Raw genomic sequence first — 13,215 nt, forward strand, 5'->3', positions numbered from 1 at the left:
TATCATCTTGTCATTAGTACTACTGATTTGTTTTGTTTATAATCAATTTATACAACTTCTTGGGGGAGGGGTCTATTCAAAGAGGCATATTTTCAAAGCATTTAGACTTACAAAGTTCCATAGTAACCTATGCAACTTTGTAAGTCTAAGTACTTTGAAAATGAGTTCCAAAGTGATTTAAGTGGCCAGAAACAGTTCTTAATTAGGGCTAACCAGTCATTTTCAGTGGCATTTAACCAGTTAGTGCCACAAGCAAAACTGGCTCTTTCAGGAGCAGAGTCGGCACTTGACTGATTAAATGCTGATATTCAGCACTTAACTGGCCAAGGTTACCACTTAAATTTGTCTGATTTTTATGCAGTCCTATCTTTATGTGGTGCTGAATATTGTATTTAACTGGCTAGGGTGTAAGTGGCTCCAGAAACCCAGAAATTTAATGCGAATGCCTGGACGTGACCCAGCGTGAAGTTTCTGGGCATAATGTCAGCGGCGAGCACAAAAATGCTGAATGCCACCTGCTGAAAATCAACCCCTTGGTTTATAAGTTTCATTTCTTAACATGTACATTTTTAATGCAGTTCCTTACTTGGAATTGATTTTATTTTATTTTATTTTTTGAGAGTACAGCAGCAAGAGCAAGTATGCATACCTCTGCAGCGCTCCATTTCGCTACCCCCTTCTTTCAACACCGGTCACATTACCTCCCTGGAGCAAACAGTACAGAGACAAGATAGCATGAGGGAGAAGCACAAAATTGAAGTGAGTTCAACTTTTTTTTTCTTCTTCACAGTATTTCATTAGTGTTAGAAAAAAATTGAACAGAGACTATGATGACAGATAAAGACCATAAGAACAATTTTCCTGCCAATCTACTACTTTTTGCAAATGCCATAGAGCCATGATCCTTACTATTTTTTATGCAGGCACCAATTTGGCAAAGAAAAAAATATCTAAATTTTAGAGCCGAAGCTGTCATAGGATAAGGTGGCTCTGGGCAGTGGGGCTAGGAGGTATTCCCCTTCCATGATGCAACCAGCATAGATGCTCAAGCACACTTCGAATAAATCATGTAACAAACATGAAGTCTTCTGTCTGCCTTTGTTCCTCAGCTTAATCTCCTTAAGACAAGGACTCTCAACTTAATCCTCGGACACACCTTGCCAGTCAGGTTTTTAGGATACCCTCAATGAATATGCATGAGATAAATTTGCATATAATGGAGGTAGTGCATGCAAATCTGCATCATGCATATTCATTGTGGATATCATGAAAACCTGGCTGGCAAGGTGTGTCCCGAGGACTGGGTTGAGAACCTCTGATAGTCTCCATCTTCTCAAACACTCCCATATACTTCCTCAGCCCCATCCCATCTAGTCTCAAGTCTTCCCTGCTTTTCTCAGTAGTCAGCTTCCTTCACCCTGTCTCCACACCCAACTCTTACAAATTAGCTTTCACACCAGTTTATTATTCTGCCCCTCAAAATCCTCAGAGGCTTACTGCCCTAAATCAGGTGTTGGTTCTCTTCTGGTACTGTGTGGCTATCTGCATTTGAGATGCCTGTTGCCTGAATGCTTCCACTGTTTGCAGAGTCCCACAATGATACTGTGTGGGAGCTCACGCACTGCATGGTTCTAGGGTTGCCAGCTAGATTTAGATTTGCCTGACAGGGTTGATCCAGTCCTGGGCTTACCACATTACATGCAGGGACTTGTGGTTCTGATTTTCCTATTGGATTCCCAAAGAAAAGCAAGGATACAAGTCCCTGCATGCATTGCGGTAAGCCCAGGACTGGGTGAGCCTTGTCAGGTAATCTGGATCCAGTTGGCAACCGTACATGGCTCGAATTTGCAGAGAGCTGTAGTGTTGGAAGACAACAGAGCAGTTGTTTTAGAGGGTTGGAGGGAGAGGTGTGTTAGAACAATGACATAAATCGGGGTCACGTGATGCCACAGGACTGAGCGGACGCCTGTTAGCTCAGCTCCCCTCCCCTCATCTTAGTTATCTACTTAAACCAACAAAAACGGTGTAGTGGCACTTTCTACATTGCCTTGTAAACCTCATTGAGAGCGAGGTGCTGCGGTTGGTACGGTTTCGGAGGGGCCCCGGGTATCGGAATGCCGGTAAGACGCTGAGGTCGGGGAAGGAGAAAAACAGTGCCGTGAAAAATTAAAATGGCGTTGCCTTCCTCACCCCAACAGCGCTCTGATCTGGCACCGGTGCAGCTGCACGAAGATACGGTACGGGTGTCCATGAGGCACATGTCACAGTTTCTGGATGATAAATTAGCTAAGCTGCATGCAGGACTGGATGAAATAAAGGATTGTATTGTCAGCCATGCTGCCAGAATACAGCATGCGGAGGAGCGGATCTCCACCCAGGAGGGTCACATGGCTGCGGCGGAGGGGCCGATAAAGTTAGAACTGAGGATTCAAACGCTTCTAGACAGAGTGGGGACCAGGAGAACGGGGAGAAGGAATAATATGAGAATCATTGGTATCCCTGAGTCTGTTCCTGACGCGGAGCTAAAAAGTATGGCGGAGAGCTGGCTCCCTAGGGCAAATGGGCCTCCACTCAGAGACAGAATGGTTTGCGGTGGAGTGGGTACACTGAATTGGCCCGAGAAGGGAAGAGCCTGGGAGGCTGAGGGCAGTGATTGCACAGTATCTGAACTATGCCATCAAAGCTTTACAAAAAACAGTGCATGGTGGAGTACAAGGGAAAGCAGTTGCTGCTGTTTCAGGATTTTTCTGCTAGGGTAACGGAGCAGAGGAAGATGTTGGCGCCATATTGTTCTAAGCTGTATGAGAAGGGAATCAAATTAGCTTTTCCAGTACCCAGCGAAGGTTTCAAATTACCTATGACAACCGCCTTTTACTCTGACAAAGGTAGAGGAATTACAAGCTTTCCTGGGAAAGATTCCATCCAGCCAAGAAGAAAGGGGCGAGGCAATGCAGTGAGATTCAAGATTGTTACAGTATTTTAGCTTGTTTGGACACAAATCAGTTTAACGCTTATCTCACAGAGGAATGGAGATGGCCAAGTGCGCTAGGCAAAGAGGCCGGTGCGCTTGGTTTCGCATGCTTTCAGGGATAATTGATTGCTCAGCAGAACCAGCGCTGGGTCTGTGGAGTAGTGGGCGTGGCTGAGATTCGCTGAGTGTCTTGTGCGTATAGAGAGGAGCAGTGACTTCTCCTTTTGCTATTTGGAGTGTTTACTTGACTCAGGTGGAAAAAGAGGGCGGAGTGCTGTGCGCGCAGAACAATGGATATCCGCGAGGCACCTATGACTTCACTCTGCTCGAGTGATCACAGTTGGGAGACACTGAAGCGACCGATCCAGCTGGCTGGCTGACTGCCTGCCTGATGAGATAATCTGCTGTTACATGGACTGAGGTTACTTATAGGCAATGTTTACTTGGTACTAATGGCTACTTTAATGAGGAGTCTGCCTGGTGTTTTGTTTAGTTGATTAAGTTGCTTATCTGGGGAGGGGGACGGCGCTGTTTGTTATCGGGAATAATCTTTAGGGTAGGGAGGTTACTAGAGTGGGTGAGAAGGGAGGGATAGAACAGTGGCAGAATGTACTAGTGGGGGTATGGGTTCTGGTAAGTTGTGTGGGGTGGTGGTGGGGAATGTATGTGGAACAGAATGGGGGCATGCATGAGGGGAATGTTTGGTTTGAAGGGGTAGATGAAGGCAGGGGTGTAGCCAGACAACAGATTTTGGGTGGGCCTAGGCAAGAAGTGGGTGGGCACCAAGTGTTCTCTTCCCCCCCCCCTCCCCCCACCCAAAAAATGATCTCAGCTGGCAGAAAAACGCTTCTTTCCACTTTGGCAGTCTGCAGCAGGCATGCGCAAGTGCTGGTATCATGGACAGTAGGGTTTTCATTGCCATCAGGAGGAAGTCTTCAGCTGGCAGAGCTTGGGATCCCCACCAACTACCGCTAAACGTGTGCTACTGTTAGGTGGGCCCCTGCCCACTCAGGCCCACCTGTGGCTAGGCCACTGGATGAAGGAGTTGACCAGCAGAGTTGTGTAGAGAGTGGAGGAGGGTGGGTTTTGGGGTTGAAGGGAGGGAGGGATAAGCTGGGTAACGTGAGGGGGGATAAAGAAGAGAGGCAGAGCATTCCTAAGGTTGTCAATGTAGTGTTGTTGCTATGTTCACAAATGGAGAATTTTCCTCAAGGAGTGGGGCTGCTGGGACGTTGCCCTGGGGAGCTATGCTTTCAGTACTTTTGTGTATTAGCTGCACTCTTGTGTTGGGGTATGGGTAGTATTAGGCTGGCATCCCTTAACGTAGATGGTATTCATTTTCCACTCAAACGTAAGAAAATCTTATAGTAAACACATGAAGGTGGATGTTCTTATGATTCAGGAAACCTATTTATCAACATCAGAACATCTCAAATTAAAACAAGGTTGGGTGGGACAGCTTGCCTTTGCTTCATATAATAGTAGGCAAAGATAGTAGGCAAAGAGGAGTAGCTATTCTCGTGCACAAATCACTGGATAGTATATGCCACAAAATTGTTCAGGATCCCGAGGGGAGATATGTTATCTGGGCAGATGTTTTGCAGGGTTTCAGGGTTGCACTGTGCTCTGTTTATGCTCCGAATGTTTACTCACAGAAATATTTCTCCCAACTATTGGCTGCTTTAGCATCACTACAGGATTATCAGCTGGTTGTAGGAGGAGACTTGAACATCACAGCAGACCCACTAATTGATTGTAAGCCATCGAAAATGCGGCCCAAGGGCCGGGCTTGGTGGATGTCTGGGAGGGTCTTGAACCCAGATGCACGGGAATACACTTCTCCCATATCCACAAGATCCAGTCTAGATTGGACTACATCCTGCTGCGGCCAGCTCTTTTTTCTGTTAGCTTCTCTGCGAGGATTGAGGATGGGGTGTTGTCAGCCCATGGGCTAGTGTGGGTGGATTTGAACCTCGTTCGGAACAGAAATAAAGCGGGCTGGTGCATGAATCCCACCTTGATGCGGGAGCCTGAGTTTAGGGAATTCCTCCAGAGGGAATGGGGGAATTCTCTGAGGACAAGCAGGCTGCTTGTTCTCACATATGGGGTGAGTCCATGGCAGCCCCGGGTCCGGAAAACCTTCTAAAACCTTTGAGCGTGTGGGTGTGCGGCCATCTTCCCGCCCATCGCGCAAAAGTCCCGCTTCAGTCTTCTTTTTTCCGCGGTCAAGAGCGGCTGTTTACGGCGGTTCTGTGCCCCAGAAAAGAAGAGCCTTCGTTTTAGTCGGCTTTTCGCCGGTTTTTTCTTCTCCGTCGTGCTCGTGCACGAGTGGTTTTGTTTTTTTTTTTTTCTTAAAAAAAAAGTAATTTTCCCTTTCTTTAGTTTCTTTTCGTCGCCGGGTGCGGCCATTTTGGCCGCCCGTACGGGTTTTCTTCCTTTTTGTGCCTTTTCTTTGGCACCATCGCGAATTTTGATTTCGCCGCCGCTTTTTTTCCCGTTGATGACATCGAGGCTCGCCAGCAGCTTCAAGAAGTGCACTCGGTGCAACCAGGTAATCTCAGGCACCGACCCTCACACATGGTGTATCCAGTGCCTTGGGCCCAACTATCGCCCAGACACATGTAAGTTGTGTCTTAGCCTTAAAAAGCAGACACAAGCGTCGAGACAAGCTCCACGGGAACGCCTGTTTGGAGCTTTGCCCGGTACTTCGGCGTCGACATTGGTACCAAGGTTGGCGGTGTTGTCGGCACCGGAGAGTGCATTGACCTCGGGAGCGTAGGTAATGGCTGTCCAGAGACCAAGACATGCTGGCAGCAGTGAACCATCGAGTGGGTCTCCACCTGCGTTGAGGGCTCCTGCGGTACAGGCCCATCGGGACCGACCCCTTTCGGACCCGACCCTGAGGAGGCGTGTGGATTCCACGGCCTCGTCGGTACCGAGGGGTACCGGTGACGTGCCTCGAGCGTTCTCTTGAGGCTAGAGTAGCAGAGTAACGCCCATTTTAAAAAAAGGCTCCGGGGGAGATCCGGGAAATTATAGACCGGTGAGTCTGACGTCGGTGCCGGGGAAAATGGTAGAGGCTATTATTAAAAACAAAATTACAGAGCACATCCGAGGACATGGATTACTGAGACCGAGTCAGCACGGCTTTTGTGTGGGGAAATCTTGCCTGACCAATTTACTTCAATTCTTTGAAGGAGTAAACAAACATGTGGACAAAGGGGAGCCGGTTGATATTGTGTATCTGGATTTTCAAAAGGCGTTTGACAAGGTACCTCATGAAAGGCTACAGAGGAAATTGGGATTGGAGGAAATGTCCTATTGTGGATTAAAACTGGTTGAAGGATAGGAAACAGAGAGTGGGGTTAAATGGGCAGTATTCACAATGGAGAAGGGTAGTTAGTGGGGTTCCTCAGGGGTCTGTGCTAGGACCGCTGCTTTTTAATATATTTATAAATGATTTAGAGATGGGAGTAACTAGCGAGGTAATTAAATTTGCTGATGACACAAAGTTATTCAAAGTCGTTAACTCGCAACAGGATTGTGAAAAAATTACAGAAGGACCTTATGAGACTGGGAGACTGGGCGGCTAAATGGCAGATGATGTTTAATGTGAGCAAGTGCAAGGTGATGCATGTGGGAAAAAAGAACCCGAATTATAGCTACGTCATGCAAGGTTCTACGTTAGGAGTTACGGACAAGAAAGGGATCTGGGTGTTGTTGATAATACACTGAAACCTGCTCGTTGTGCTGCTGCGTCTAGGAAAGCGAATAGAATGTTGGGTATTATTAGGAAAGGTATGGAAAACAGGTGTGAGGATGTTATAATGCCGTTGTATCACTTCATGGTGCGACCGCACCTTGAGTATTGTGTTCAATTCTGGTCGCCGCATCTCAAGAACTAACCAACTTCCGCAAACTACTGAAGACCCATCTCTTTAATATGGCATACCACAAAGATCAACAAATGTGAACATACACCACTCCTCCACAAATATATAGAACTGTCTTATAATATCTGCTTGTTATATTACTATCATGTTTTATCTTTATCATTATGTTACCAAAGATTCTTCTGTAACACTAAATGTCTATTTCCTAATATATTTCCACCATTCATGATGTATTGTAAGCCACATTGAGCCTGCAAAAAGGTGGGAAAATGTGGGATATAAATAAATAAATAAAGATATAATAGAATTGGAAAAGGTGCAACGAAGGGCGACTAAAATGATAGCAGGGATGGGACGACTTCCCTATGAAGAAAGACTAAGGAGGCTAGGGCTTTTCAGCTTGGAGAAGAGACGGCTGAGGGGAGACATGATAGAGGTATGTAAAATAATGAGTGGAGTGGAACAGGTAGATGTGAAGCGTCTGTTCACGCTTTCCAAAAATACTAGGACTAGGAGGCATGCGATGAAACTACAGTGTAGTAAATTTAAAACAAATCGGAGAAAATGTTTCTTCACCCAACGCATTATTAAACTCTGGAATTCGTTGCCGGAGAACGTGGTGAAGGCGGTTAGCTTAGCAGAGTTTAAAAAGGGGTTAGACAGTTTCCTAAAGGACAAGTCCATAAACTACTACTGAATGGACTTGGGATAAATCCACAATTCCAGGAATAACATGTATAGAATGTTTGTACGTTTGGGAAGCTCGCCAGGTGCCCTTGGCCTGGATTGGCCGCTGTCATGGACAGGATGCTGGGCTTGATGGACCCTTGGTCTTTTCCCAGTGTGGCATTACTTATGTACTTATGTAATCTGCTGTGCCGGCTACTTTGATAGCCAATTTTGTTTTGGAACCTGATAGAGACTGGGTGCTAAAGCTTTTCTTTCGTAATAGAGGTATTTTTGAACTGCAAAGTTCAGGTATTCCCGGATGTCTCATGACCCACTCAAAAGAGAAGACGGCAATTTCTTCTATTGAGATCTCGAGTATTATGACTCAAGACCTTGTTTTGATTGAATTATTCTTGTAAGTGTGTTAAGTATCAATCTGTGAAATGTCTTTTTTGAGCCTGATCAATTGTCTACTTTTTTTTTTACTCTAAGAGCGGCAAGTCTATGCCCTGTTCACCTGAACCAGTAAGGACTTCCACTCCATAGGATATTTTAACTGCCCTGTAACTTCTGTTAACCTGGTTTACTTTATTTAAGAAGGCTCTTAAAACTGATCTTTTTCAGCTATTTAATAAGTGATGTAATTTTGTTTCTTTACTTTTCTCTTGGTATTTAACTTTAGCTCCCTTGGAATTCCTAGTATTGTATTTGTAAACCACATGGAACACTAAAATTTGCGGGTTATAAATGTCTAAATGTATATGTATTTAGGTTATATTCTTAGGGTTTAATAATTTTTATTGATGAATGCAGATATAAAACAATTCCATGTCATATTTTGGCAAGAAACATTTCAAACCTATGCTAATACAGTTAAACTGCTATCAACTTTTCTTCGTATTTCTCCCCTCCCCCCCTTTCCGTTTTACTATATTAAGTAAAAGTGGCATATATATGCTAAAGCGCTGTACAGAACTATTATCAATAAAGCTGCATATTAACTTTGAAATGTATCAAATAACAACCTGAACATTATGCAACAAAATGTAAAAATAAAATATGAACTACCGGCGACATTCTGTAGCCTTGGTGTTTTATTTCATTGCTCTGTAATACTATAGCTCTGCCCGCCAACCAATTAACACCCACATAGCTGGAGAATCACATTGCATCCATATGGTGCCACTATCTCTGTCCCACTCCCATATTAGGTTATATTCTTAATACAATAATTTCCTGGGATTTTTCCTCCTCCGCCCACCTCTCTGGCTTGAATCCTTTGATAGTGGAGGATTTTGCTGCTTCATAGGCAGTTTCCGTCCAGGAACTTCTGCGTAAGTAGCATGGCGTTGTTTCCCTGCAGGAGTGAATGAGTGCTTACCTTCACACATCCACTTTTCCCATGAAGCATTTGAATGTGTGATTTACAGAAATGTCCAAAGGCTGCAGCTTGTAAGTCCACTGGGTATGATAGCGATGTGTGCCCCTGCACTATGTCCATGCCTGATTTAAAGATATAACCTTTGCAGCCGATTCTTTTAGCATCTTTTAAATTATTTTCTTCATTTTATCATAGTAGCCCTTTAAAAAATTAAATGGTGCTGAGTAATTTCCTTTGTGGCTTCTCTCCAGATATTAGCCCAAAGTTGATCATGTTATGATCATTGTTTCCCAGTAGATCCAACACACTTACCTCTTATACTATGCCCTGCATTCCACTAATGATTGGATCTAAAATGACTCCCCTCTCTTGTTGGTTCCTGGGTCTTTTTTTTTTGCTCTGAGAAGCAGTAATTTATTATTATATCTAGGAAATTTACCTCCATAGCACCCCCTGATGTAATATTTATTGAGTTAATATTGGGGTAATTGAAATCAACACTCAAAAGAACCTGTAGAACTAAATTACAAAACTATATAAAGAAAATTCTACCAAACTATCTCTATCGTAGGGATTTCTTGGCTACCACCCAAAAAATGTGGAGAAAAATGACCTCAGTAAGAAAAAGACACACCTTTACCACAAGGCAAGAACCTTGAAAACAAGGTGGCTTACAATAATCATTGGTCATTAAAAAACAAAACAAAACTCCACATATAAATACACAGTAACATTATGTCATATGGTAGTACCCGTGCAAAGAAATACCCAAACCATACAGAATACAAAACAGGAGAAATTGTCAAATGTATCAAAACCCAGTCTTTTAAATCAACACGTCTCAGTCATTACAGTACTTATCTTTAGGCGATAGAGCAGCTTTTAAACTAGAGACTGAGGGAAGGCCGACAGTCGCTCAGAAGCGCATGGTTCAGAATAAGGTATCTTTTAAAGATACCACCAAAACAGGGAAGATAGGGTATCCCGATAGTGAGGTTGCAAAAAAAACCATAATAGATCAGGTGTCCTTAAATAAAAAATCAGACAAAAAATTGCAAATTAATGCTGTCAAGTACTGAGCATGATGTAAATAGGAACAACAAACATAGTTTGAAATGTCTATATTCGACTGCCAGAAGCCTAAGAAATAAGATGGGCGAGTTAGAATACATGAAAAATTAGATATAATAGGCATCTGTGAGACCTGGTGGAAGGAGGATAACCAGTGGGACACCGTCATACCGGGGTACAAATTATATTGTAGTGGATCAAATTGGTGGAAGGGTAGCATTATATGTTAAGGAGAGCCTTGAATCAAATAGATTGAAAATTCTGCAGGAAAACAAGACACATCTTGAAATCCCTCCATGTGTAAAGGGAAAAAGGATTGTGATAGGAGTGTACTACCGTCCGCCTGGCCATGATGAACAGACGGATGTAGAAATGTTAAAGGAAATTAAGGAGGCTAACAGACTTTGCAACATGATAATGGGTGACTTCAATTAGCCTGATATTGACTGAGTAAATGTAACATCAGGACATGCTAGGGAGATAAAATTCCTTGACGAAATCAAGGATTGCTTTATGGAGCAGCTGGTACAGGAAGCCGACAAGAGAAGAAAAAATTCTAGACCTAGTCCTTAGTGGAGTGCATGATTTGGTGCAGGAGGTAATGGTGATGGGGCTGCTTGATAACAGTGATCATAATATGATCAGATTTGATATAAGGTTTGAAGTAAGTATAAACATGAAATCCAATACGTTAGCGTTTAACTTTCAAAAAGGAGACTATGATAAAACTAGTAAAAAAAAAAAAAAAGCCCCGTTTCTGATGCAAATGAAACGGGGGCTAGCAAGGTTTTCTTCAGAGTATGCATGTGGGAGTGTGTGTGTCCCTGCCCTCTGCCCTTTCTCCCTTCCCCTGTGCTGTCTGTCCCCTCTGCTCTCTGTCCCCCCCCCCCCCCCCCCCCCCCCCGAGTCCTTCAGTGTTAAGTTTCCTGCTGTTTGTGTTACAGAGAGAGTGAGGGCATCTGCCCTCTCTCCCCTCCCTCCTCAGAGTCCTTCACTGTTACAGAGAGCGCGATTTCGTGCTGTGCTGTGTTTTCCTTCACTGTTTGTGTTACAGAGAGAGCGAGGGCGGGGCAGACACTCATGGGGAAACTGGATATCTCTACCGCTTCACACTTCCGGCTGGAGGCTTCATTTAGAATGGTGGTGGTGCCTTTTATATATAGAGATGAGAACAACGGTTAAAAAAAAACGTAGAGGAGCAGCTGCGAGGGTCAAAAATTTACATCAGGCGTAGATGCTGTTTAAAAAAATACCATCCTAGAAGTCCAGGCCAAATATATTCCATGTATTAAAAGAGGGAGGAAGGGTGAGAGGTCACGTGATGGCGTAGAGGAGAGCAGCAGCAAGTTGTCTTTCCTCCTGAGCCCCTTCCCGGTTCTCCAACTTATACAATGCGAAGAGAGACGGGAAAGGAGGAAACAGTAAGCTTAACGTTTCGCTAGTATATGGATCCTTTCTTAATTCGCGCAGAGGCGGGCATGCCAAGTAAAACAGGGAAAAAAGAAGCAGCGAAGCCGCGCGGGCCTCCCGAAGCCAAGATGGCGCGGAGTCCCGGGGCTGAACCGTCATTGTTCAGCGAGCTTCAACTGCAGCAAATCATAGCCGCAGTTAAGAGCGCGACGGAACCGCAATTTGCGCTTTTGACACAACAAATGTCAGTAATAGATAAAACGCTGGAGGAAACAGTACGGCGCACAGGAGAACTAGAATGCAGAGTGGCTGAGACGGAAGATCGAGAGACAACAATGGCGTCGTCAGTGCAGGCCCTACAAAAGTTAGTAAGGGAGCAGGGCCAACTGATAGACGAACTGGAAAACCGCTCGCGTAGATCGAATATCAGACTTGTGGGCTTTCCAGAATCCGTTCCGGACCAAAATTTGTCGGCGGTTCTGGAGCGCTGGATAAATGCTGAACTAGCGTTGAAGGACAGCATAGGAAAATTATGCCTGGAACGGGCCATAGACTCGGCCGCAAACAAGAAGGTGCGCAGCGCCCCAGAGTGATAATAGTGAAGATCCACAACTTTCTACATAAAGTGGAAATCCTCCGGGGCGCAAGGCAGAGAAAAGACGATCTTAAATATGAGGGCCATACTGTGAAGATATTCCAGGATTATTCTTGGGCATTACAACAGCGTCGCCGAGAATTTAATCATATTTGCAGTGTGCTATACACCAAAAAAGATAAATTCATGTTGGTATACCCAGCTACATTAAAGATCCATCATAATGGGAAATGGCATGCTTTCACAACACCTAAAGAAGCAGCAGTTTTTCAAAAAGCAATGCATGTAAAAGCAGAATCTCACCAAGACTAAAACAAGATTCACGAGCACAATTCCTTGGAAAGGAGACCATGTGGATTACAGTAAATGGAAGAAGTTCATGAGTCTAAGAGGCAGCGACCAGGAGTGTGAATGGTGGCAGGCAGCCAGACTCAGACATATTCACAGCCATCTCCACCATAAATCAGACTTGGGAGGTGATGGAATATAATACCATTCTGAGTAAAGGATCGAGACTGTAAACGAAACAAGCTAAAGGTTCAAGTTTGAGTTACATGAAAGTGTTTGTCTGTTAAGTTAGCATGTTTAAAAATGAGAAATTGCAACTGTCTACAAATGTCAAGATCATATGAGGGGAGCATAAGGATTTGGGGGAGGACCGGGGGGGTTATCACAACGACCTATGATCACCCAAGATCTAGGGGGAGACGAGAAGGGTAAAGAGGGGCGTAAGGGAAGATTCGGGGTACTTCTGGGAGGGAGGGAGGGGAAAGAACTTAGAGGGAAGGATGGGGAAGGGATGGGAAATGAATGGAGGGGGGGAGGGGGATAAGGGAGGACAGGGACTACATTTAAGAGATCAGGAAAAGAACTTAAGTGAGCAAGGAAGGCTCTGTCCTTCAGACAACACCTTAGGTACACAATATAAACCGATGTCCTCAGATCAGGCAAAACAAAATAGAAAGGATCAGGGTGAGGCTGGGCGCCCGATCCTCCATTACAGAACTTTAGCATACAGGAACCTAATAAAGGATGTTAATGGCTAAAACCGTTAGATTTAATACCTGGAATGTAGGAGGAATTACCTCTCCTATCAAACGCGCTAAAGTGTTGACAGCGCTACGCAGGAAGCAAACCGATATAGCATGCATCCAAGAAACCCGCCTATCCCAAGTAGAAAACCAGAAATTAAAAAGGAACTGGGTGGGTGAAGTATATGCCTCTC

At 44.5% G+C, this 13,215-nt stretch overlaps 1 protein-coding gene across 8 annotated transcripts in view; it reads left to right on the forward strand.

Annotated features, from left to right (window-relative positions):
- CASP14 (caspase 14) overlaps positions 1–13,215 on the forward strand; it is an 81,550-nt gene that overhangs the window by 30,410 nt on the left and 37,925 nt on the right. For 6 of the 8 annotated variants that reach the window (XM_030209511.1, XM_030209512.1, XM_030209510.1 and 3 more), the window contains one exon: positions 628–759. The exons of 1 other annotated variant lie outside the window; for it this stretch is intronic. In XM_030209511.1, coding sequence (XP_030065371.1) covers positions 628–759 — 132 coding nt within the window. The remainder of the gene's footprint in view (positions 1–627; positions 760–13,215) is intronic. One more of the 8 variants, XM_030209514.1, reaches the window with a different exon arrangement.

This window comes from Microcaecilia unicolor, chromosome 7, assembly GCF_901765095.1.
Source record: "Microcaecilia unicolor chromosome 7, aMicUni1.1, whole genome shotgun sequence".
Taxonomy (NCBI): domain Eukaryota; kingdom Metazoa; phylum Chordata; class Amphibia; order Gymnophiona; family Siphonopidae; genus Microcaecilia; species Microcaecilia unicolor.